General features: G+C 40.8%; 1 protein-coding gene across 1 annotated transcript in view; it reads left to right on the plus strand.

The window, feature by feature from the left end:
• The first annotated feature begins 18813 nt into the window (after window positions 1-18813).
• The window catches only part of LOC136863160 (uncharacterized), an 88664-nt gene continuing 80348 nt past the window's right edge, over window positions 18814-27129 (plus strand). Inside the window, exon 1 of the mRNA XM_067139512.2 lies at window positions 18814-18972. Within this exon, the coding sequence (XP_066995613.1) occupies window positions 18945-18972 (28 nt within the window). The 5' untranslated portion in view covers window positions 18814-18944. The remainder of the gene's footprint in view (window positions 18973-27129) is intronic.

Consider the following 27129-nt stretch of genomic DNA (forward strand, 5'->3'; position numbering starts at 1 on the left):
TTGAGCAAGCTAGAATGAACTCTTCATATGGTATGCTTCTAATGAAAGATTGATAAAACACAAGTTGAAATTGTTAATCTAAGTGCAGGCAGTATTTGGGAAATAGGTGGCTCGAACACCACTGTTGGCAGCCCTGAAGATGGTTTTTCTTGGTTTCGTATTTTCACACCAGGCAAATGCTGGGGCTGTACCTCAATTAAGGTGACGGCTGCTTGCTTCCCACTCCTAGCCCTTTCATGTCCCATCGTCGCCATAAGACCTATCTGTGTTGGTGCGACGTAAGGCACTTGTAAAAAAAAAGTTATTTATTAGAAATTAATATGAATAGTGGATTTATAGAAATTTACAAACTGGCTATGCTTATTGCAACAATTTCTTGCAAGACCATATCTGTCAAGAGGTCATTTTCATCCTTGAACTGGATCCGCACGTTCCGCCATGCTACACAAACCCAACATCGCATGGATAATCTAACCCTCATCTCCGTTGAGAAACGGTATCTTTCAAAGCTACAAGAAGAGGATAATTTTGAATTCTACGAAGACTTGATCAAGAAATTCTTGCAGTATGAACTAAGAATGAAAGTGGAATTTAAGAAATATGCATGATTTGTTGATGTTTAATTTAGGCCATTGTTAATTTTTTCTAATGGTTTAACATTGCACAAAGACATCAAAGGTTTTTAGTGATGCAAAGATGGAAAAGGGCTAGTATTGGAAAGGTAGCAGCTGTGGCCTTAAGTAAGGTACATTTGCCTGGTATGAAAATGGGAAACCACAGAAAACCATTTCCAGGGCTGTTGACGGTGGTTGTTAATTTTCTGTACTTCAGTTTTGCAATATTATATTACAGTGTGTACAATTTTTTAATGGTGAAGTGACTAAAATGCCCAAAGTATGTATTTCACCTTTGAAAGAAAATCTTAATTCTCTGCAGATTTCTTTTGTCTCCATATGTTTCTATTACATTACTTCATTTCATGATCTGAATAATATTGTAAAATAAATGGCAGAGGTGAAATGTGCAGGGTTGATCTGTAACAATGCCCGAACTTTTTGCCCAGGAAACGCCACTGGAAAATGTGTTTTCAGGATTTGTTTTCACTCCATAGCCTGTACTTTTGTTATGAAGAAGTATATATCTTGAATATTCTGCTAAATGTTCTGAATTTCATTAATCATATTAGTTAAATGTTAATATAATAATATAATATAATAATATAATAATAATAATAATATAATATAATAATAATATAATAATGTAATATAATAATATAATAATAATATAATAATGTTAATATAATTTGTTCTTAAAATCAACCAAATATCAGATAGAATAAATAAGAAACAATTTAAATTATGCTGAGTAAATTGAAGGGGTATTTGATGAGGTTCCTATTTACCATACTTAACTCGTTAGGCTTCTCTTCATGTGATCCATTCCATTTCTAAGTTTCAAGTTGAAACCTGCTTAAGAAGCCCATACTTATAAGTTCGTCTTGATATAAATAAAATACAAGGATATATTGTTAATGAAGATGTATTTTCATCAGGAAGAGACTAAAAATAGAAGTATCATTATAAGATCTTACTGAGCGAGTTGGCTGTGCGGATAGAGGTGAGCTTGTATTCGGAAGATAGTGGGTTCAAACCCCACTGCTGGCAGCCCTGAAGATCGTTTTCTGTGGTTTCCCATTTTCACACCAGGCAAATGGTGGGGCTGTACCTTAATTAAGGCCATGGCCACTTCCTTCCCACTCCTAGCTCTTTCCTATCCCATCATCGCCATAGGACCTATCTGTGTCGGTGTGACATAAAGCAACTTGTAAAAATAACTATATATGTATATACATACACAAGATCTTGCACAAGCAGTTGGTAGTCGAGCCTGGAATAGCTATAACACTAGCCTGAAAAATAATATTGTTTTCCTCTGGTAAAAGGTTTAATAGGTGATCTTACCTAACTTATGTGTGCTGAGTACAAATGAGTCGTCCAGTTGCAAAACCCGTTATGTGCAGATAAGTTTTTCAGGAAGCACAAAAATCTGTCATTTGTTATGCAGTGAAGATAGGAGGTTGAAATTTTGTAATTAAACAGTAAGCGTTCATCTTCATCATACTGCAAAATGTCCACAAAATTTAACTTATAGAACCCATGTTTCTTGCAAAAAAACATTTGGACATAACGAGTATTGCAGCAGTTTTGTGGAGATAAGAAATATGTGCAGCAGTACATGGAATAGTGTGTGCAGATTTATGGTGAAAGTGTTTTAGTAGCTACGTTTGAAAGTATTACACTATGAAAATAGCATGAATGGAAAGAATTTAGGTTAGGGTATAATGTTTTGATATCTAATCCCTGCTCTTTGATTTAATGATTACATCAAGAAATCATTACTCATTCAAAACGTTTTATAAGTTCTTTAATATTCTGTACAATTATATTAACAATCCATTATTGTCCTTAACAAAATCTCCCACATCAATGTCATGGTCTGGCATTTCACTGTTTAAATTTTGCCACTGGTCAAACAGTGCCGTGTAGAATATGTGGTCATCGTTCCTTATCTACTCCTTCCCGTAATGTTTGGTCAGCAATGTGTGCAGGTCGTTGAACTTTCCTTTCTTAAGAGGAACCCCTTCCTCCACTGGTACTGGCACAATAGCAGAAAAGGGTTCCCCATGGTTCAATATGCTTTTTGCTACCACCACAATAGCTGTTAGAGTTTAGTTCACTTCTTATCACACAGTTGCCTGATTTTGTTCGTATACGTATGATCCTCTTGCAGGATTCTGCGACATAATGAGCTTTGCTGCATAACACAAGCTGGACATAACGACTTTTGCAGCAGTTCCGTTATTTGTCACTTTTAAATGTATGGCCTTTACTCACCTATTACATTACTGGATTTGTATTTTGATGAGCTTCATACAATGGCGGTGATAACTCATTTTGAGAAAAAAATTGACATAACTGGTTTTGCAACTGGACGACTCAAATCTGCTTTCTGTTTTTTTTTTTTTTATCATGCAAGGCTTTTTCACACTAGCCTCATCATTTTCTTCCATATGATTTTAATCACATTTCACTCAATTTTGACACCCCTTAAAGATCTGCAAAAAAAAAGTTTAATAGGTGACCATATATTACTTGCCAGCAAAATAAACCTTTTTCTAAGGTCTGAGATATTCATAGGGAATTGTAAATAATTTTAATGCACTGAATTCAGTACCAGGCTCCAGTTTTCTTACACTATACAAAATTCTCCTAAAAGTTAAGTTTTTACCTAATAAAGTGCATTATAAAATAGAAGAAAAACCTTGTTGAACATAATACAGTCTACCTGCATACCTTTACAAAGCACCACTAGAACAAAAATATTTCTGTGCCTGGAAGAAGGGTTGCGTTTACTGACATTTATAGCCGTGTTGCATAGTTTCCCTCTTCAAACACCAACAATAGTCTGCTAACATCACTATGTTCCACTGTCCCTGGTATCTTCTTGCCATTTCCTTTATTGTTGGTAGAATCTTTCACCCTGCTCATCACTTAGGGTTTCCAAATTTTCAGGGAAATAGTCCAAATGGTTGTTCAAGAAATAAAGTTATAAACTCATGTTGCAGCGAGCTTGAAATAATTTCAACATATTTTTCACAATTGTCTTATAGCTCCTGTCTTTTATATTTCCTGAGAATTTATAGATTACTTCTCTGAAAGCACACCATGCCTGGCTTTCAGCATCATTCATAGTGCCCAAAAATGCAGTATCCTTCAAAAGGAGCTTAACCTGCAGTCCATAGAATTCTTCCTCTTTTAGCTTCTGCCATGAGTGTAAATCTTTGGTTTAAATACATACAGTACCACTTTTGTCCAGCGCTTTTTAAAAATTGCTTAATGATTCCAAGTTTGATATGCAAAGGAGGAACTAATATTTTTTTTTGTTTTATTTTCTCTGCAGGAGTTTTTTTTTCCTATTTGTTTAACGTCGCACCGACACAGATAGGTCTTATGGCGACGATGGGAGAGGAAAGGCCTAGGAATGGGAAGGAAGCGGCCGTGACCTTAATTAAGGTACAGCCCCAGCATTTGCCTGGTGTGAAAATGGGAAACCACGGAAAACCATCTTCAGGGCTGCCGACAGTGGGGTTCGAACCCACTATTCTCCTGGATGCGAGCTCACAGCTGCGCACTCCTAACCGCACGGCCAACTCGCCCGGTTCTCCAGGAGTTAAACTTTCTCTCTTAGGCCACTCTTTTGTTGTCCAAAGCTGGGCTGAGTGCCTCAGACTGTTGAGGCGCTGGCCTTCTGACCACAACTTGGCAGGTTTGATCCTGGCTCAGTCCGGTGGTGTCACATTTACTCTTTGAGTGTTTGGTTGTTGTTATGGTGATCTTTGGGGGAAAAGAAAAACAAGTATGGCTGAGGGACTGTAATGTTTGAAATTGTATTTTCCGTAATGTAGTGGTTTTTTTTTATAGCAGTTGTGAATGTATATTACTTGATCTACTGGTTATACCTATACTGGATAGGCATAGGTCCCTAACAAATTGTGTTTTTCTTTTTTTCTTTTCCCCCAAAGATCACCATAACAACAGCCAAACACTCATAGAGTAAACGTGACACCACCGGACTGAGCCAGGATCAAACCTGCCAAGGATACATATTAATTCATACAACTTGTAGATTGTGTTGAAATGGAGAAGTTAACGAAAGCTTGGAGGCTGGTAAGAGCGACTTTTACGAAAACCTACAATTTGCTCTTGCCAATTTTAAGTCAAGAAATACAAGACGGTATTCATGAAGATACGTTGCAATCCTTGATAAATAAATTGGAAAGGTTAGGAAAGGAACTGGCACCGTTGGACGAAAAAGTGTTAGATTTGTTGCTGGAAAGAGAAGGAGATGAGTATGACAGTGAGTACGAATCTATAGACAGTTTTAGAGACAAATTAGATGATGCAAGACAATATGCCCTGTGGTTACAAGCTAATAATGCCAGTGTGTTGGAAGTAGTGTCAGGTAGATCAGCTGAGAATAAAAACAAAGGGCAGTTGAAATTACCAAAGATAGAACTCGTGAAATTTGATGGGGAGGTTAGGAATTGGTTGGAATTTTGGGGACAATTTCGGCACATCCATTAGGACTCTGAAATTGAGGATGAAGATAAATTTCAATACCTAATCCAGTCCACGAATGTTGATAACCGAGCTAGAGGTTTAGTTACCAGTTCCCCCACCCCCACTTCTGAAAATTACTCTAAGGCTGTAGAATCGCTTAGGGGTAGGTTTGGAAGAGAAGATTTATTGACAGAATTCTGTGTCAGGGAGCTCATAAATCTTGTAGTAAAAATGTTTCTCAGACAAGGGAGAAGCCTATGCTTGCCAGTTTATATGACAAATTAGAAGCACAGCTGAAAGCTGTAGAATCAATAGGCATTACTCAAGATAAGTACAGCTCGACGCTCTTTCTGTTAGTAGAATCTTGCTTGCTTGAGGAAGTATTACGTGTCTGGATGAGTTCATCAATGACTAAAACGGATCAGGATAATGGACATGCTGACAAACTGACTGCATTACTTGGTTTTCTGAAGGGTGAAGTAGAGTTGAAGAGAGAATTACATTCGCTCAAGCTGGTTTTGGACTCTCTAATAAATTGAGGAGTGCTAAGATTAAAGAATGGGAGCATGAGGAGCAAGGTTTAGCTACTGCTAGTGTACTTATCGCTGGAAAAGGAAACAGTTTGGAGTGTGTCTTCTGTAATAAACCGTTTGACAGCAAAGGGTGTCATCTGGCTTAAGAATTGAACTTACGGGATGAACATAAATGGTAGTCAGAGAATAAAGCTTGTTTATCATGTCTGAAGGTGGGACGTAGGGCTGCTAATTTCATTATGAAACTAAAATGTCTCGTGTGCAGAGACAAACATGAGGCTATTATGTGTCCCAAATTAGATGTAAATAAAGGGGGTTATGAGGGTGATGAGAAGAACCAAGAATGGGGTTCAAAGTTGTCAGGTGGCCCAACTGTAAGCCTTAACGCCCAAACCACTGATGTTTCGGAAGTGCTGTGATAAACTCTCGTAGTTAAGTTAAATCATCAAGAGGAAGAAGGAACTGTACGGGCATTGCTGGATACAGGCTCGCAGAGATCCTATCTATTGGAGAAAACTGCCGTGGAAATGAGGTATATTCCATCAAAGACTGAAAAAATTGAACACAAGCTTTTTGGGGGTGCTACAATCGGTGCTGATGTTTTGTCCTACGTCATTCAATTTCTCAAAACAAAACTGGGACAAAAGGTAATTTGTAGTACAATCCCATGGTTAAAAGAGGGTCCTTGGATGGATGAGATCAGAGAAAAGAAAATTTGGCTCTCTGATTATGGTCCATAACCATCGAAGATTGAGTTACCCATTGGTGCAGACAACGTGGGAAGTTTATTGACCGGGGAAACAATCAAGTTGAGGTCTGGTTTGGTTGCTGTTAGGACCACATGTGATTGGACAGCTCTGGAAGACAACTGAGAACTCTAACACAGTGTCTATGGTGAACTCCCTGTTTGTGACAACGGCTTCTTTGGGTGAACTATGGAACTTGGAAAGCATAGGAATTTGTGATCCAACTGAAACGCTATCGAAGAAGGAAATTGAAATGGCAACATTGAAGCATTTCCAAGAAAATCTTAAGAGAGATGAGGAAGGACAATATGAAGTCGCACGTCCACGGAAAGAAGATCAGCACCTATTGTTAGACAGCAAGGATGTTGCATTAAAAAGACTGGTTTCTGCAACACACCGCTTAATCAAGGAAGAAAATTTTGAGAAGTACCAGCAGGTGCTCCACAGACTGGCAAGATGAAGGGATAATTGAAGTTGGCCAAGAAAGCTCTCAGGATGCTGGGTACTTTTTACCGCACCGAGGAGTTTTTAAGGAAGGATCGACTACAGCAGTGAGGCCGGTGTTTGATGCTTCATGTAAATTGAAAGGAGGACTTTCACTCAACGACTCTCTGGAGAAGGGACCTAATCTATTAGAAGTAATTCCATCTATTTTGAACCGGTTCCATTTAAACAGGATTGACGTGATCTCAGACATAAAGAAGGCCTTTCTTCAAATCGCAGTCTCTGAAAGGGATCGAAACTTTTTGAAATTTCTGTGGTGTGAAAATTTTGCTGAGGGAACTCTTAAAATATATCACCACAAGCGGTTGTTTTTGGAGTTAACTGCAGTCCGTTTCTACTTGGAGCTGTACTAGATCTTCATTTAAAAAACAATTTATGCTTCCGTGAAACTGCAGATAAACTGAGAACATCTCTGTATGTGGACAACTGCGTCACTTCCGTGAACACAGAAGAAGAACTTAAACAATTTGTGGATGAGTCGAAGGAGCTACTGTTGTAAGGAAAATTTGACCTAAGAGGGTGGGAGTACACCAGGTTGACTCTGGAGGATGAACTACCTAAAGTGACACCTGTTTTGGGTTTGTTGTGAAACCCCGTAGCTGATGTTTTGTCATGTAAAATGGTGGAGTTGAATGACTCCGATGTTCTCACATGGAGGACAGTTTTGTCAATGACTCAAGGTATTTTTGACCCAATTGGATTTACTTGTCCGGTTTCCATTGTACCTAACGTTTTACTACAGGAAAGTTGGAGAGAGAAAGTAAGTTGGGATAGTCTGTTAAGTGAAAACACCCAAATCAAATTCAGTAAGTGGTTGAATGAGTTGTCCTCTGTTGCTGAAATTGAAGTGCCTAGAAGATTTTCTAGTTGTGAGGACAAATCATCATGGAGTATGCATGTATTTTGTGATGCCAGTCAGATGGCTTATGCAGCCGTTATTTTCTTAAGATCTTTCAATGGAAAAGAGTTTGAAGTGCAACTGGTTGCAGCAAAATCAAGGGTAGCCCCCTTAAAGGAAATAACAACACCGAGACTGGAGTTATTAGCCTGCACTATAGGCTCACGTCTCGCTTTTTCTGTGAAAGAAAGTTTGAATCTGACGGACATCCCGGAGTACTATTGGAGTGACTCTTCTTCTGTGCTATGTTGGATAAGAAGAGAGGAAGCTTGGGGAGTGTTCGTCACTAACAGAGTGAAAGAAATTATATTATTATCTAGTCTTAAGCGTTGGTTTCATCTACCAGGCACAGACAACCCAGCAGACCTACCTTCGAGAGATTGCTCTACTTCGCATCTGATTTCTTCTCGTTGGTGGGAGGGACCCGCTTGGTTAAAGTTGGAAGAGAACAGTTGGCCATCGTGCATTGTAGAAATTAATGAGGAGGAGGTTGATGAAGAAAGAAGAAAAGGCCTTGTTACCACTGCTATGCTTATCTCCCAAGAAAAGCAGTGGTATTTGAGATTCTTTTCTCAGTATTCAAGAGTCGTCAGAATGGTGGCCTGAATGCTGCGGTTCATCAACAATGCGAGAAAGGACATAGACCAGAATGTTGCTTCTGAAATGGATTGTTTTGAAATTTCAATGGTGGAGAGACGACTGTTGAAAATTGTTTGTTTACTTGGTTTTCTGAAGGGTGGAGTAGAATACAAGACGGCATTCAACTGATACTGGCATTCACGAAGACACATTGCAATCCTTGATAAATAAATTGGAAAGATTAGGAAAGGAACTGGCACTGTTGGACGAAAATCCGGTTTTCTTTGTACCTAAGGTTTTTCTACAGGAAAGTTGGAAAGAGAAAGTAAGTGGAAGAATTTGTGATCCGACTGAAATGCTGTCGAAGAAGGAAAATGAAATTACAAGAGTTTGTAACAGTACTTCCGAAACATCACTGGTTTGGGTGTTAAGGATTACAGTTGGACCACCTGACAACTTTGAACTCCATCCTTGGTCCTTCTCATCACCCTTATAACCCCCTTTATTTACATCTAATTTGGGACACATAATAGCCTCATGTTTATCGGATTTAGAAAACAATTCATGCTTCTGTGAAACCGCAGATAAACTGAGAACATCTCTGCATGTGTACAACTGCGTCACTTCCTTGAACACAGAAGAAGAACTTAAACAATTTGTGGATGAGTCGAAGGAGCTACTGTTGCAAGGAAAATTTGACCTAAGAGGGTGGGAGTACACCAAGTTGACTCTGAAGGATGAAGTACCTAAAGTGACACCTGTTTTGGGTTTGTTATGGGACCCCGTAGCTGATGTTTTGTCATGTAAAATGGTGAAGTTGAATGACTCTGATGTTCTCGCAAGGAGGACAGTTTTGTCAATGACTCAGAGTATATTTGACCCAATTGGTTTTACTTTTAGAGACTGTGATTTGAAGAAAGGCCTTCCTTATGTCTGAGATCACGCCAATCCTATTTAAACGGAATCAGTTCAAAATAGATGGAATTACTTCTAATAGCTTAGGTCCGTTCTCCAGACAGTCATTGAGTGAAAGTATGAGATAGCTCTTGTCAACCTACGTCATTCAATTTCTCAAAACATTAAGATATTGGGACAAAAGGTAATTTGTGGTTCAATACCACGGTTAAAAGAGGGTCCTTGAATGGATGAGATCAGAGAAAGGGACAACCAAAAAACATTGTGCCTTTTCAAAGACCAGCTGTGCCTTGTCAGGGTTAAGACAAAAATCACCAACAGGATGAATACGATTTCCGTACACCTGTTTTATTGCCATCAAATTATCCTCTGACTGAGGTGATAATCAGAGAACATAATTTGAGAGCTTCTCATGCTGGTGTTCAGATTCTACTCGCCATACTGCGGGAGCACTATTGGATACCAAAGGGAAGAAGAACAGTTCGCAAAGTCATCAGGAAATGTATACAATGTATAAGATTCGAAATGAAAAAATCAGTTCCTGAAATGCCAGCCCTTGCAGAAGATTGTGTGAGAGATGCAGGTGTATTTGAAGTGGTAGGACTCGATCTTGCTGGACCACTATTTCTAAACTCCAAAGACAAGGCTTGGATTGTGATTTTTACATGTGCAGTTTTTAGAGCAGTCCATTTTGAACTAGTAATGACTTTGTCGACAACAGGGTTTTTACTAGCCCTTAGGCGCTTCATAGCCCGATGAGGCAGGCCTCGTGTGATTTATAGTGACAATGGGACAAATTTTGCTGGGGCTAACAAATTGTTCGGCAACATTGATTGGAAAAAAATAGGTGCAGAAACATCGGTTACTAGAATCGAGTGGAAGTTTAGTCCTCCAGCTCCTTGGTGGGGTGGATTCTGGAAGCGCATTGTGCAAATGGTCAAGAAACTATTAAGGCGTGTTTTAGGCAAGGCTATCTTGACATAGCCTGATGACTATTATTGCTGATTGTGAATCAGTAATTAACCCTCTCGTGCGCACAAGCTTCATATGAGGTCTCAAAATTATGTTTCGTTTAGCGCGCCGTTTATTTAATATTGTTATGAATTTGTGGAAAATTATGACTCTGTTCTTCACTTTAGACCTCATGTGAGGTGTGATATTAGTTACAACTATATCTATGAGATGACAGCACTTCCTTGCAGCTGCGAAGGTGTAGGCAGTTGTGGCGCTCTTGTTATTTGTGTGTTTCATATGGAGACTAAATTATTGAAATTGATACGTCCTTTACAAATATATGCAACTGATAAGTAAAAATGTTTTATGTAGCAGAAAAGCATGCTCTTTCCAATGGCATTAGTATTTTTATTGTACATGAAATTTATTACCATTATTTTGTGTAATAATGTAGGGGCCTCATATGAGGTCTAAATGTACGAGAGGTTATGGTTCACAGTAATAACCTCAATTAGAACTACACCATTGTAGTGTTTTGGTGGAATTTTTTATACAAACCAAGACAGACTGCTGATCTTTCATGGCACATTTGTCATATATTCTCATTTCTATGCATTTAGAACAAACTGGATGAAGAACCAGGGCCGTCTGTAGAAAATGTAGTCTTCACAACGAATGTCACAATATACTCTGCGCCCTGTCAGTAATACCTGACAATATGACATACAATTGCTTTTGCGAGATACTGAAGTATTTGCACTTCATTGACAATCAGAACATTCCAGTAGACATCAATGATCGGCTTATACGTTTACGTCCTATGATTGACCATTTCAAGCACATCTTTAGATGTTCTTCCCAGCCAGAAGAATTTTCATCAGTTGATGAGATTGTCCCTTTCAAAGGCCGATTAACAATGCTTGGTAAAGCTAAAGGTTCCACTTATTCAATACATTATCATAATGGTCTGTTTAGAACATTACATATTTATTTAACTTATTGTAAAATACATCTTTGGGACCGGTTTCGGCAATCCATTATGCCATCATCAGCCATTGAAAGTTTAATAGCAAGGAATATTCAAAAAAGTAAAAATATGCTATAGAATCAGTACAGAATGTATGCTTGGCATACTTTTAACGGCAAGTCCTATTCTACATGAAAAACATTAAAAATGACTAGATAACATTGACCCATTATACTATTCAAATAACATGTCTTTTTTGAAAAAATACAGTATTATATATATATATATATGATATATATCATATAATACAAGGAGTGCAAACAGAACAACAAGTAGTTCCCAAGAGGCTAGGAGTAACACTAAACAATTACGCAGCAGAAAGAAAAATATACCAACAAGCCATTTTGGAGCTTACGAGAACATTTTAAATCCTATATCACATTAGAAAGTGTTTCATCAACAAGTTTGTTCACGAACAATATTCTCCTATTGACAATATAAAATTAATGCCAATACATTTGTATAAATGTTACTCCAGCAACAACGAGAACAAGTCAAATGTCCATAACATAGACAATTATCAACTGCAGAAAATTGTCAATATAGTTAACGAAGTTTTAACAACAATCATACAAGTCAAGCAACATTGAATCAATACAATTAGCCAGATCTCGAAAGTTTTTCATTTTTTAAATAATTTTAAAGGATGTTCACCAGATGAGTTTTGTCAATAAAATGTTAGACTTAGATAGATTTTAGACAAATATGTTTTAACTTAGACATAATTTTATTCTTATATGACTTGTAAAATATTATAAGATTTGTCAATCAGTTTTATAGGCATAATCTTAATCCAAAAAAATTGTTTCATGATCTTATAACCTTAAGTAAATAATAATTGGCTGATGATGCTCACGAAAAAGGAGCGAAACATGTACCATATCAACATCTTAATAAATATGTAAGACCGAGCTCGATAGCTGCAGTCGCTTAAGTGCGGCCAGTATCCAGTATTCGGGAGATAGGTGGTTCGAACCCCACTGTCGGCAGCCCTGAAAATGGTTTTCCGTGGTTTCCCATTTTCACACCAGGCAAATGCTGGGGCTGTACCTTAATTAAGGCCACGGCCGCTTCCTTCCCAGTCCTAGCCCTTTCCTTTCCCATCGTCGCCATAAGACCTATCTGTATCGGTGCGACGTAAAGCCAATAGCAAAAAAAATAAATATGTAAGTTTGGAAGGTGGTAATTAACAAAATTATAAGAATTTGTATCATAAGTGGTATGTTCTGAGCTGTCAGCGGAGAGATGGCGTGGAATGACATTAGTAGGCGTATAAGTTTGAGTGGCGTCTTTAAAAGAAGGAAAGATCACAACATGAAGATGAAGTTGGAATTCAAGAGGACAAATTGGGGCAAATATTCATTTATAAGAAGGGGAGGTAGGGATTGGAATAACTAACCAAGGGAGATGTTCAATAAATTTCCAATTTCTTTGAAATCATTTAAGAAAAGGCTAGGAAAACAACAGATAGGGAATCTGCCACCTGGGCGACTGCCCTAAATGCAGATCAGTATTGATTGATTGATTGATTGATTGATTGATTGATTGATTGATTGATTGATTGATTGAGTTTTCAGAAGAATGGAAAGACAAGTCAAAGCTAAGTTGGGAGAAGATCAGTTTGGCTTCAGAAGAAATGCTGGGACACGTGAAGAAATCCTGATTACATCTGATCCTAGAGGATTAAATTAAGAAGGAAAAGCCCACGTTCATGGCATTCATAGATCTAGAAAAGCCATTAGTTAATGTTGATATGATCAAGTTGTTAGAGATTCTGAAGGTGATAGGGATCAGATACTGAGAAAGAGAATTTTCTACAATCCATATATACTGGGTGGTTCACCAGCCTCGTATTTTTGCGGAGACAGGCAACCCAAATGATGCGTATACCAAAAGAGCCTTATAATTTAATTTTATGAACACTAGATAACTTGAAATTTCTCCTTATGGTCAATAAGGCTCTCCCCTACCTGTGTGGCATCACTGTAAATTGATCCATGGACCTAGCAAAGGAAAAACTATAGTACGCGAACCTTTGCGTGATACCTGAGCTCCCTAGTGGTGAATCATAACTTGGTATCAAGAAAAGGTTCGCGTACTATACTATGCAAAATTCCGCACCAAATACTAGAAATAACACCAGGTACCCATAATACGATCAAATTAATGGGTTATGCCACGTGCTCTGTAATGTTTCTTTCTTTCTTAATCTGCTTAGCCTCCAAGGTCGGTTTTTCCCTCGGACTCAGCGAGAGATCCCACCTCTACCACGCAGTGTCCTGGAGCTTCAGACTTTGGGTCGGGGGATACAACTGGGGAGAATGACCAGTACCTCGCCCAGGCGGCCTCACCTGCTATGCTGAACAGGGGCCTTGTGAGGGGATGGGAAGACTGGAAGGGATAGACAAGGAAGAGGGAAGGAAGCGGCCGTGGCCTTAAGTTAGATACCATCCCGGCATTTGCCTGGAAGAGAAGTGGGAAACCACGGAAAACCACTTCTAGGATGGCTGAGGTGGGAATCGAACCCACCTCTACTCAGTTGACCTCCCGAGGCTGAGTGGACCCCGTTCCAGCCCTCGTACCACTTTTCAAATTTCGTGGCTCTGTAATGTAAGGAAGTTAAATGAACACTGTAAACATTCTTTGAAGACTTTGACACGTATGTTAACTTTCAAGGTGGCACGGCCGTATGTACGTAAGTACTAAACCTCTAGCAAGCATCATGTATGTTGACTTCGTGGCTGAATTGGTTAAGGGCTGTAGCAGGAGATTGGTGAGTATCGGCAGCGCAGTGGTTCGATTCCAGCATAACGCAAATTTTTTGAGCGACAGAGGTGGTCCATTTTAGCGGGGATACAATAATAATACTTCTTTGCTATTGGGTTTAAGGGATGATCTCTGAAATTTGGCCTTTCCCGTGAGGATGGGTGGGAGAAGAATTGGGAAGGAAATCGGCATTGGCCTTTTATTAAGGTACCGTCCCGGCATTCGCCTAGTGGTGAAAATGGGAAACTGAGGAAAACCGTTTCTAGGGCGGCCAGCATGGGATTCGAATCCACAACCTACCGAATCCAGCGCACGAAAATAATAATCCACACCTACCAGGTCACATCACAGCACTTAATCATTTCCTCACAATGTATTCCTATGAATAGTACATTCAATTTCTGCTAATTAAAATGTATGCCACGTGCTCCGTAATGGTAAAAAGTTAAATGAAAACTGTTAGTCCTCAGCTTCGGGAGGTCAACTGAGTAGAGGTGGGTTCGATTCCCACCTCAGCCATCCTGGAAGTGGTTTTCCGTGGTTTCCCACTTCTCCTCCAGGCAAATGCCGGGATGGTGCCTATCCCATCCAATCTTCCCATCCCTCCACAAGGCCCCTGTTCAGCATAGCAGGTGAGGCCGCCCCAGTTGTATCCCCCGACCCAAAGTCTAAAACTCCAGGACACTGCCCTTGAGGTGGTAGAGGTGGGATCCCTCGCTCAGTCCGAGGGAAAAACCGATCCTTGAGGGTAAACAGATTAAGAAGAAGAAGAAAAACAGTTGTTACTCTGAATATGCACGGTAGGCCTAACCTACTTCCTACCTACAGACTATCACGTCGTAGTCCAGCCTGGTTACTTAACATCGGATGTCCGGCTTCATGGTCGGTCCCGGGTTCGATTCCCGGCAAGGTTGGGAATTTTAACCATCATTGGTTAATTTCTCTGGCACGGAGGCTGGGTGTATGTGTCGTCTTCATCATCATTTCATCCTCATCACGCCTATGGGCGTCAAATCAAAAGACCTGCACCTGGCGAGCCGAACATGTCCTCGGATACTCCCGGCACTAAAAGCCATACGCCATTTCACTTAACATCCGATGAAAACGGTCCTTTTCAGTACCAAATAAACATTCACTCTTTGGAACAGGATGGTATGCGGCCATATTACAGTCACTGTGTCCGCCTCTGTGGTGTAGTGGTTAGCGTGATTAGCTGCCACCCCCGGAGGCCCGGGTTCGATTGCCGGCTCTGCCACGAAATTTGAAAAGTGGTATGAGGGCTGGAACGGGGTCCACTCAGCCTCGGGAGGTCAACTGAGTAGAGGTGGGTTCGATTCCCACCTCAGCCATCCTGGAAGTGGTTTTCCGTGGTTTCCCACTTCTCCTCCAGGCGAATGCCGGGATGGTACCTAACATAAGGCCACGGCCGCTTCCTTCCCTCTTCCTTGCCTATCCCTTCCAATCTTCCCATCCCTCCACAAGGCGAGGTACTGGTCATTCTCCCCAGTTGTATCCCCGACCAAGAGTCTGAAGCTCCAGGACACTGCCCTTGAGGCGGTAGAGGTGGGATCCCTCGCTGTGTCCGAGGGAAAAGCCGACCATGGAGGGTAAACAGATGATGATGATGATGATGATGATGATTACAGTCACTGTAATCGAGGAAAAAAGTGCACCGGCCTGTTGGTGCAACAGCAGTAATGCGTGATTTCGCCACCGTAACTACCGCTATCCTCGGTGCTTCCTGTCCAAACGTAAGATAGTGTTAATCATACACATTCCACAGTCATTATAGTTGTAAGTAGGTACCGGTAATAGAAATGTACGCTTCTGTGGTGTAGTGGTTACTGTGATTAGCTGTCACCCCCGGAGGCCACGAAATTTGAAAAGTAGTACGAGAGCTGGAACGGGGTCTACTCAGCCCCGGGAGGTCAACTGAGTAGAAGGGGGTTCGATTCCCTCCTCAGCCATCCTTGAAGTGGTTTTCCAGGCAAATGCCGGGATGGTACCTAACTTAAGGCCACGGCCGCTTCCTTGCCTGTCCCTTAAATCTTTCCCATCCCTGTTCAGCATAGCAGGTGAGGCCGCCTGTGCGAGGTACTGGTCATTCTCCCCAGTTGTATCTCCCTACCTTGAGGCGGTAGAGGTGGGATCTCTCGCTGAGTCCAAGGGAGAAACCGACTCTGGAGGGGAAACACATTAAGAAAGAAAGAGAAAAACAAAAGTAATCGGGCGCAGTTGAATGAAGTCAGATAATGCTGGAAATATTAGATTAAAGGAACTAGATGAATATTGTTACTTAGGTAGTAGAATGTCCGGCTCTATGGCTAAATGGTAAGCGTGCTGGCCACAGGGGTCCCGGGTTCGATTCCCGGTAGGGTCGGGAATTTTAACCTTAATTAGTTAATTTCGCTGGCACGGGGGCGGGGTGCATGTGTTGTCTTCATCATCATTTCATCCTCATCACGACGCGCTGGTCGCCTACGGGCATCAAATCAAAAGACCTGCATCTGGCGAGCCGAACTTGTCCTCGGACACTCCCGGCAATAAAAGCCATACGCATTTCATTTTAGGTAGTAGAATGGAGAAGTAAGGAGGATGTAACATGCAGTCTAGCACAAGCAAGGAAGGTATTTCTTAAGAAAATAAATTTGGTCACTTTGAACACTGATATAGGAATTTGAAAGATGTTTTTGAAGACTTTCATCTTGAATATGGCTTTTATGGAAGTGAAACATGAATGATAACTAGCCCAGAAAGGAAGAGAATAGAAGCTTTTGAAATGTGGTGTTTCAGAAGGATGCTGAAGGTGAGATGGGTAGATCGAATCACGAATGAAGATATTCTAAATCGAATTGGCGAGAGGAGAACGATTTGGTGAAATTTGACTAGAAGAAGAGGTAGAATGAGAGGACACATCTAAAGACAACCAGGACTTGTTCATTTGGTTTTTGAGGGACGTGTAGGCAGTAAGAACGGCAGGGGTAGACCAAGGTATGAATATGACAAACAGATTATAGAGTAGATTTAGGATGTAGTAGTTAGGCCTATGTAGAAATGGAAATGTTAATGCTGAATAAGGTGGCATGGAGAGCTGCATCAAACCATTCTGCTGACTGATGACCCAAACACAACGTTAAAATAAGAATAATAATTTACACCACCCTTCCAATACTTATCTTTCCTTATATTTAGGATATAAACATTACACCGAGCTCGATAGCTGCAGTCGCTTAAGTGCGGCCAGTATCCAGTATTCGGGAGATAGTAGGTTCGAACCCCACTGTCGGCAACCCTGAAAATGGTTTTCCGTGGTTTCCCATTTTCACACCAGGCAAATGCTGGGGCTGTACCTTAATTAAGGCCACGGCCGCTTCCTTCCCACTCCTAGCCCTTCCCTGTCCCATCGTCGCCATAAGACCTATCTGTGTCGATGCGACGTAAGGAAAAAAAAAAACCATTACAAATGGTGCTGTAAGTTGGGACATGTTTCGCTTAACTGTCGTAAGCATCATCAGGCTTCCCAACTTACAACAGCAGTTGTAATGTTTATATCCTAAAGATAAGTAATGGAAAGCTGGTGTAAATTATTATTCTTATTTTAATGTTCATAATCTGATTTCCAATATGGTCTACAATGAGATTTATTACTTGTAAACACAACAACATTATTATTATTATTATTATTATTATTATTATTATTATTATTATTATTATTATTATTCACTCCAAATGATGAAATGAGTTTTAGATTTGCTAATGTTTAAGGCAATGAACTCCAAGATTATCAGAATAATGAAATATAGAGCCATGAACAGGCAAAACGAAGCATGGTACGGTACCTAAGGATGTTGGAATCGGAGGAGGAGAAAATTCGATGTGCAAAGATGGAAGGATGGTAGTTCTGCCAGTAAGTGTAAGCATTAGACTACTGCATTTGGCTCTAAATCTCACAATCACCATCCAAAATAGAGATGAATAGCAGAAAATTACTCAGTCAATAAGGATAGGAATAAAGTCAATGACAGAATTTATGCCAGTTAGGTGTACAGTGTGTTTCATCTGAGAAGGAGAAGAAGAAAAAGCTAAGTACCGGTAGTCGTGAGTTTCAAACTTTAGTAGAAATGAACTTGTTTTAGCTCACTGAAGATAGGCTAGGTACCTACTTAGTAGGGTGGTAAGTTTCTTTCCACTCCTCCAAAAACTGCCGTAACATCACTCAACTTTCCAATTGGACTCACGAGTCTTGGCAACCTCTCACCAGACGGATTAACGGGGTTTATAAGCCGGTATCAAGACTTTTACATTCGTGACAGAACCAGGTTTCGAACCTTGTTATAGTTTTCTGTCAAGTACCTAATGTTCCTAAAGCGGGCAATCTTAATATGCTTAAGAGGACCGAAAAGTGCAATGTTACATTCTCATCTTGAGTGATGGGTATCCGTTGTGTGATTCATATTTAATCCTTTGTATAATCGATTCGGAGTTCGACAAATTGTGTGGAGGTCAGCTGTAGGTGAATTCCACCCACCGGTGCCTCCAATGACTTCTTAGCCAATTAATTACGCTCTCCTTAGAGTCCACACTCCAAGGTCCTCATACTGAACCGATTAGTGGTTTCATAAAAAAATGGCTACATTTCTGCGCAATGCCCTTTCAATCCAGAATACTTGGTGCTTAACGTGTTTCTTTGGAAGACACTCTCCTTGAAGACTGAATGTGAAAATGTTGGCAGTACTGTAAGTTTGCTTGCTGTCTCAATCGATGTCGCTTTGCCCCTGACGCGTCTGCGCGCCAAACGGGTGCGCACTTAACCAGTTTTGCGGGTGAGACTGGGAACAAGCAAGCAGTGCAGTAGAGTTGAGCTTTGTGAGTTAACGCGGTATCTCTCTTGTCTGCCCTGCAATGTTTTCTGCCGGTGGTTTAGGTGGAGGTAAGCATACTTCAGTGGGATTTACCCATTTCATTCCATTGATTTTTTTCTTGTACTGATCATGTCTGTTAGATGAAAAAAAAAGAATATTCATAACACAACTGCTTGCCGTCAGCAAAGCATGTTAATGTTTTGCTAAATTTAAATGGCAAAGGAATGACGTCACTAGGCTTGTGGCTGCAGTTTACTCTCTTGGATCACCTGTTATATGGCTTTCCTCTTATTTCTTCGTTCAATAAAACAAAAGTGGTATTTATTCTCCCATAAAATTGTTAATTCGATATTCATTTTGGTTGTCATATCACGGTTTGAGGCCAACAATGATACTTGAGCGTCATGTGTTAAACCATTCAACTGAGGGATGTACCTCAGAAAATTTGCGTAGGTACTACGTACCATTTGCAGCAAATTTCAAAGCATTAGCCATCGACCCGCTTGAGTCTCATTGTCACGAACTGTGAGGAAGGTTCTGTCGAGGTCACGTTAGATTCCACACAAGGCAGTTAAAAAGAACCTCTTCTTGGTCATTTCTGTGCATGTTGAGAGGAAGGGCAGAGACCTTTGTAGACAAAATCATATATGCGTCAATTAACTAAATTGGGATTATCAGACGCTTTTCTTATTCGCCTGCTGATTCGCGTCTGTTAGAAAGAGGGTGGTATGGAATGGGAAATTAAATAATATATATATATATATAATGTAAGCTCCAGGTACCTCCGTCCAGTCCGTGAGGGCTGCTGGAGAAGTGAAGTGCTATGGTTCCCGAAGAAGCATCGTGATAAGCAGATAAGCGGTATTGGAAAATTCGGCACCATGTACGATAGAGTGGAGTTAGCCTGACACTCATTTTTGCTGCAGATTGAATGAACTCTTAGGACCAAGTGACTCTCCAGAAGTACAAATCTCTTTTTTTTCCTATTTTTTTTCTTTTTTTTTTTTTTCGGGCGGGGAATAGAATCTATCGAATTCACGCCCTTCCTGGGCGAATTGAGCAAGTCTTCACTGCCTCGGTTAGGGATCCCATCGATGATGAGTTTAACGTCCCTTCTTTTGCCATATATTTTAAGACACTGCGGTATTTGAATTTCTTCCCGCAGGAGTGCTCGAATGTGCTGGATGCCAACGGGGTGGAGTTGTCGCATTAACACCTCAAAGGTAACCGACCTCAGCCGGAATCAAACCCGCTATCTCGGGAACAGAAAGAAAACTTCTAATCGACTGCGCCACTGAGGTAGGCATACATAATTAGAACAGTGTCATGGTTCCCGAAGAAGCATCGTGATAAGCCAGATAAGCGATTAGGGCTGACTAATGATGCCTGAACCCACGAATTACTACCTGTCGAAGCTCTCAATAAATTACACACACACACACACACACACATAGGCTACATACTCCAACACATACTGTCAGCCAAAATTCGCTCGCGCAATATGATCATGGAGCTTGTTGACCCCTAACGGTACCCGAAGATTATACCGATATCTCCTATTACTTCTTCCAGTAGAACGGAAAAGATAAGAGCGAGAAAATTAAAACTATAATCAGATTAAAAAGATCCATGGCTCAGTATTGGTGATTTATTTCTGAGTCAACAAATAAGCAAGCACGCGTGTAGTTTTACTTGACAGTTGATATCGTAACACCTTTAGATTTACGTGGATTTCAAACCACAGGGTCATTGGCTTTTCGTTTCAGAAATACCACATGCATTGGCCGGGATTCGAACTGCGGCCGCCTTGATAAGGTAATAACGATGCCACTTGGCCATCATGCTCTTTTGAAAAACGAAAGTATGAAAAGACAAATAGGTAGCTGAGAGATCACTCATCTTCTGTTGCGTAGATGGCGAGTAAATCACTCGAAATCTGCTCATGGTTGAAGTTCATAGTTATCTTAATGACTGAAAACACAATTGTAGACCGCAGTGGCTACAGTACTCTATTTTATTTACTTACTGCTTGTTTTAAGCGCATTTCTAGATACTGTACATCGTTTCATTTACTTGTGAATTTAAGTAACTTCCTTTAGTTACACATTTCTGCATGACTATATGAGAGAAATGAAGCGCTTTACAAAATAAAAGCAGAAAGGAACAGTATGGTAGAGCAGACATGAGTCCGGATTGCTTAATGAATGAGTATATTATGGCCGTAATGATGGGAAATACTGTACTTAGTGAATCTGGGGAGTCTGGGATATCTTGGTCAGCAGTGTCTGTTACCTGTGTTGTACCCGATACCCTGGTGTACGTTGCGACTGTAGGCTTATATGAAATTAATGAAGTCGTGGGAAATCGTATGAAAACCGTTTTGAGGATAGATAACGCCCGGATTGAAACCCACTAGTCTTCCAAGTCATGGTCTCAACAGTAACTGCTTAACATGCTGAGCTAACCTAGTCAGTTCAAGAAATTCGATGTATTCTGTGTAGGCTACTTTACACCATGATAGAGGTCGTATTTTTTGAGCTATTTAACGTACCACTGACTCAGATCGAAATAGGAAAGGACTGACTGAGAAGTGTCCGTGACTTTATTTAAGGAACAGTCCCAGTATTCGCCTGGTGTGAAATGTGAAACCACGAAAAAGTTTTTTTCAGAGCTGCTTATTGGAAAATTTCCTCCTCAAACTGCACCCATATATCCACGTACGGCACATGCCACACATGTATCATTGGAAGTACTCTCCCTATATACCCTACTACGGTAAAGACAAACCTAATAAATGGCAAGTAAAGAAGTGACGATGGCGGTTCGACACACTGCTCTATATTTTTTAGGGTTATCAGGCATAGACTTCGCCACATCAATGAATGCAAGGTCAGTAGTGACCAGCGCGCTATAGGGCAGGAGAAAATGAATCATTCTACATAATTACATTGCAAATTCTTTCGTGACCACAGTCATATATGTACAGAACCACAACGTAGATTTCTGATTAAATGTCCCTAGTTTCACTCAGAATTTTCTGATCGTCCTCTTCTTTCACGGATGGTGCTTAAGTTGCTAATAATCTGAGTCTATATTTTCGACGCTTAGTTACATTAGACTAAAAACTTTTTTACACTAAAATTTCACACGGTCTTGCCATTTGTGCAAACCTTCCTGCGGAAGTTCGAGTAAGAATTTATTCTATCCTCTTTGTGAAAATAGCTAGTTGTTTCATTGAGTGGAAAGAAACATATCAGAAAACTGGTTCTTTGATATTGCACTGAAAGTGTTCATGTATTTATCCGAATAATTACTTGATTTTATGTGACCTTTATTGAGAAGAAAAATAAATTCAGCGTCATGCACCCTTCTCGGGTATCGATTGAAGACTATTGCGGCACTAAGAATGGTTCTCAAAGACACTTAAGATTGTATTGTGGTTAAGGGAGAAATTAGCTGACAAGAATAGCGGGTCAACTTTAATGTACGTAAATTGAGCCTCACGACGATCGCGAGTCTACCAATAAGGTTGAGTAGCGCGCCGGCACAACGCTAGTATCACATTCGTGTCAGGGAGGCGCCATGGTGTTTCGCTCGCCGTATTGCGGGTATAGAATAGTGGCTTACATCACCGTCCGAGAGCGCGGAAGAACTACGAAGGTTGTATGACGTCATATTGTTGGAAACCATTACGTATTCCCGATGGTAATGTTGATGATTAGGATTTGCCAAGGCGAGTTGTGCAGGAATGTGGTTCTTTTTTTATCCTTGAGCAGCGTTTGATGTCGCCTTCATGTTAGACAGCACTCATATGTTCTTTCCTTTACTTAGAAACATTGCCTTGTAAGGGTAATAAGTACCAAACCAGTCGGATTTTACTGTTCACTCGATCCGTTTGGTCGTGTAGGCTAAGTTATGTTCGGCAGCAGAACTAAAACCAAAACAAAACCAATCCCCATGGTGCAACAGCCCCGAAGGGCATGGCCTTCCAAGCGACTGCTGCTCAGCCCGAAGGCCTGCAGATTATTAAATGTCGTGTGCTCGTTGCGGTGAATCCTCTTGGCCGTTATTCTTGGCTTTCTAGACCGGGGCAGTCATCTCGCCGTCAGATAGCTCCTCAATTGTAATCACGTAGGCTGAGTGGACCTCGAACCAGCCCTCAGATCCTGGTAAAAATCACTAGTCTGGCCGGGAATCTAACCCGGGGCCTCCAGGTGAGACGCAGGCACGCTAACCCTACACCGCGAGGCCGGCTATTCCGTTGCAAAACTGGGGTAGGGGAGATCGGGGCAAGTTGACGATGTTAAGCTTTCTTTCGACGTTCCGCCGGAATATGGCGCATTTTACGGCGGTGATGACATACTTATTACTGCTTACCTTTTCCTGCAACAATACTGAAATATTCGAAGTTCTTATTTAAATAGGTTTTTCATAAAATAGCTAATTTAAAAAAAAATGTAAATTCATCTTGCCCCGTGCCCGGGGTAAGTTGACGAACCTATTGGGGTAAGATGACGAGCACTCTTCTCAAATGTTTCAACACGGAACTTCACTGAAATTTGTTAAACACACCATCAAAACGTGAAGTAACTTCATGTTAATTATGTTCTACACAAGGACATACATTTCTAAAGATCATAAATTTATAAAAATGTTAAAATACTTAAAAATAAATTAAAAATAACTTTTAGAAGTTCCTGCTAAAATTAATAACTATTGTGCACCACATTGAATACAAGAACTCTGAAGAAAACGGTTTTAAACTGGAATATACTCAGCACATATCTCGGAGAAACCATCCACTACCTTCATAACTTGAGCAGTCTTCATGCCACCATAATTCACAATTATCACACACTGATCCAGTCTTTATTTAGAGGATGAATATAGGCTAATTTTATTCACAGCTCTTCATAATATCTTTCAGTTGTCACTGCTGGAGAGCAATCTTCCTCATCAAATATTTGTGGGTTGAATGGGTCAATTCCACATGCTTCAAATCTTTCAATAACGTTGCTCATAGTTTCATTACGAGACATCTGAGATTTTGACAGCATGCCTTGCGGCTTACTTCGTCCCAGCCCCGTCTATCCATCTTCCGTTGATAATTTCTAGGTATTTCTGTAATTAGCCTTAGGGGTAGGGGTGTCTACGTGTAGCCTATACCTGTCTTGGGGTAAGATGGCGAATTCGGCAACATGCCCCCGTCATCTTGCCCCAGGCTACTTAGGAAGCGGTTTGCCCTTATAATAGACAAACGTCTTGCAATCAAGATTCGGATAACACTGAAGTAAGTTGGAAATACATTGACATTTAAAGAAAAGACGGTTAATTTATTCTGTGAGCACACTAGTAGTAGAAGCTTCCTGCACATACCTCAGATATTTTAGTGTGACAGTGCCAGACAGTCAACCCCCTACCACTGCCTGTTACAGACTGAAATTTCCTTCTATGTGTAAGTTATACGTGCGAGATATCGGACCCAAAGTCACACTGTAGCTAATTTAGTGAACACAATACTACAAAAGTTATGGTAGATTCGTCATCTTGCCCCGGTTTCCCCTACTAAAATTGAAAAATTCGATCCCTGGGCACATAAGTTTACAACGACTGTCTTTGTTTTTCATGGTCATTATCAGTAATGCTGTAATCGAATTATTCACTTTTTTTTGCTAGTGGCTTTACATCGCACCGACACAGATAGGTTTTACGGTGACGGTGGGATAGGAAAGGCCTAGGAGTTGGAAGGAAGCGGCCGTGGCCTGAATTTAGGTACAGCCCCAGCATTTGCCTGGTGTGAAAATGGGAAACCACGGAAAACCATTTTCAGGCCTGCCGACAGTGGGATTCGAACCCACTATCTCCCGGATGCAAGTTCACAGCCGCGCGCCCCTAACCGCACGGCCAACTCGCCCGGTTTATTAATTTTTAATGAGCAGTTATGAATAAAGAATGCACCATATTTCAGAATCGGCGTCTGCAGCATCCCTAGTGTCACTTCGTTAGGAAGAGAGCCAGCCACTTACGGCGTAACACGTGTAGTGAATATATCACCACTGACTTTGGGGAACGTACACATGTCCAATATAGTCGGTCTTCCTTTAATTTGCCATGCACTCGAAGACAAGATTTCACACGTTCGAAATATATAGCTGTCTTACTCCAGGAATCCTTCTTAATAAATAGTTAAGATTGGAACATCTCTAAGATGTATCTGCAATAACCCAAGACCGGGTGAGTTAGCCGTGCGGTTAGGGGCTCGCAGCTGTGAGCTCACATCCGGGAGATAGTGGGTTCGAACCCCACTGTTGGCAGCCCTGAAGATGGTTTTCTGTGGTTTGCCATTTTCACACCATTCCTAGACCTTTCCTGTCCCATCGCCGCCATAAGACCTATCTGTGTCGGTGCGACGCAAAAAAAAAAAAAAAAAGGGACGTAAAGCAATAACGCAGCTAAGTCCACGAAGTCATTTTAATTGTAATATTTTATTTTAAAAAAACTGTTCTAAAGAGTGTCCTCCTGCTTCAGTACACGCTCTGCAACGACGGGCCCTTGTCTGTCGTAGTCTATACATTCAAAGACTTCCGGTATATGCTGTATAAGAGAACACGCAGCTACAAGCACCCGAGTGACGAGCTCTTCCTGGGGTACAGTTGGAGTCTCATTCACATTCTTACTATGCTCTAAACGAACGCAAACGTATTGTATGTTGTCACAGCACAGGCATTGCATTCCGACGTCATGGCATGATTAACAGAAGAAGTCATAATTTATACCCTTACGGTAGAGTTTCTGATTGTCAGTCACTTACTCGTTTCAGATCCACAGTCATTTACCAAAAACATTTGTTTCGGTCTTTTCTATCATTCTTATAAGTTGGAGTATTGCATTTTGATACATTCTGTGTCTACTATAGTCTTGTTGCCGCAATCCATTGCAGTGCATTAGTCTCCGGTACTAACGTACGTATCTTACCTACAATGATATGAACTAGGTTAGGGTTACCATGAACATGTCCTCGGACACTCCCGGCACTAAAAGCCATACGCAATTTCATTTCAGGGTTACCATATATAAAAATGAAAAAATCAGAGGGATTACTATACTGTACAGTTTAAAAAACGGGGAGAATTCATATCTAGTACTGTAACACACAAAGCGAACAGAATATATGATCTATGACTACTTAAAATCATTTTCTAGTCCATACCGGTAGTAGAAAAGCTTAAACTTCGATACAAACTAGAGCTGAGTGGCGCTTTCAGTCCTGAACATTTTTTTTTTTTTTTGAAAGTTGCTTTACTTTCCACCAACACAGATGTCTTATGGCGACGATGGGATAGGAAAGGGCTAGGAGTGGGAAGGAAGCAGCCGTGGCATTAAGGTACAGCCCCAGCATTTGCCTGGTGTAAAAATGGCAAACCACGGAAAACCATCTTCAGGGCTTCCGACAGTGGGGTTCGAAACCACTATCTCCCGAATACTGGCCGTACTTAAGCGATTGCAGCTTTCGAGCTCGGTACTGTGAATTTTAAACTGAGTTTGGCAAAGACTCGCTAGAGGGCAGACATAACAGATATAATCAAATCTATAAAGAATAACATGGACTAAAATGCGAAGTGTGAAGAATTAGCCAGAAGGCCGTTTGTTGTTGTACTACCATGTATTAACTGCCAGGGATCAAAATATTTTAAAATTATAAATATATTACATGATTTGATGGTAGGCGAAGAAATCAGGAACCTAGCAAAACAGAACGGGGGCTGGGGGAAGGGTGGTTCCCGGTAAAAACGGGTAATATCGTAACCCTGAACTAGGTAGAAAGTAATGTTGTGCAGGGGACTGATTAGCTGAGACGTGCTCGATTCACCCTGTAGGATGTTGGTTTAATTCCCCGTCAAGAAGGGGAAAATTGAGAAACGAGACTTCCACTTCCGGAGAGCCACATAGCCCTGCTATTCACTCAGCCTATACCAGGCATGAGTGCCTGGTTCATTTCTGAGGGCGAAGGAGACTCTATCCCACTACTGTAAGTGTCGAGGTCATCCAAGAGTCTTCATCATCTGTACCGAGACGGCTTTGCTTTATTTTTTGCTAAGTAATGTGAATTTATGTTCAACCAATGCACACCTAGTTAGTCCTTAGAAGTCAGTAAAAGTCATTATCTTGGATCCCTTCAACTTCAAACTCCTTCCATGAAAGGCCTGCCAAGAGGGCAGGTGCCC

This window comes from Anabrus simplex, chromosome 2, assembly GCF_040414725.1.
Source record: "Anabrus simplex isolate iqAnaSimp1 chromosome 2, ASM4041472v1, whole genome shotgun sequence".
NCBI lineage: Eukaryota > Metazoa > Arthropoda > Insecta > Orthoptera > Tettigoniidae > Anabrus > Anabrus simplex.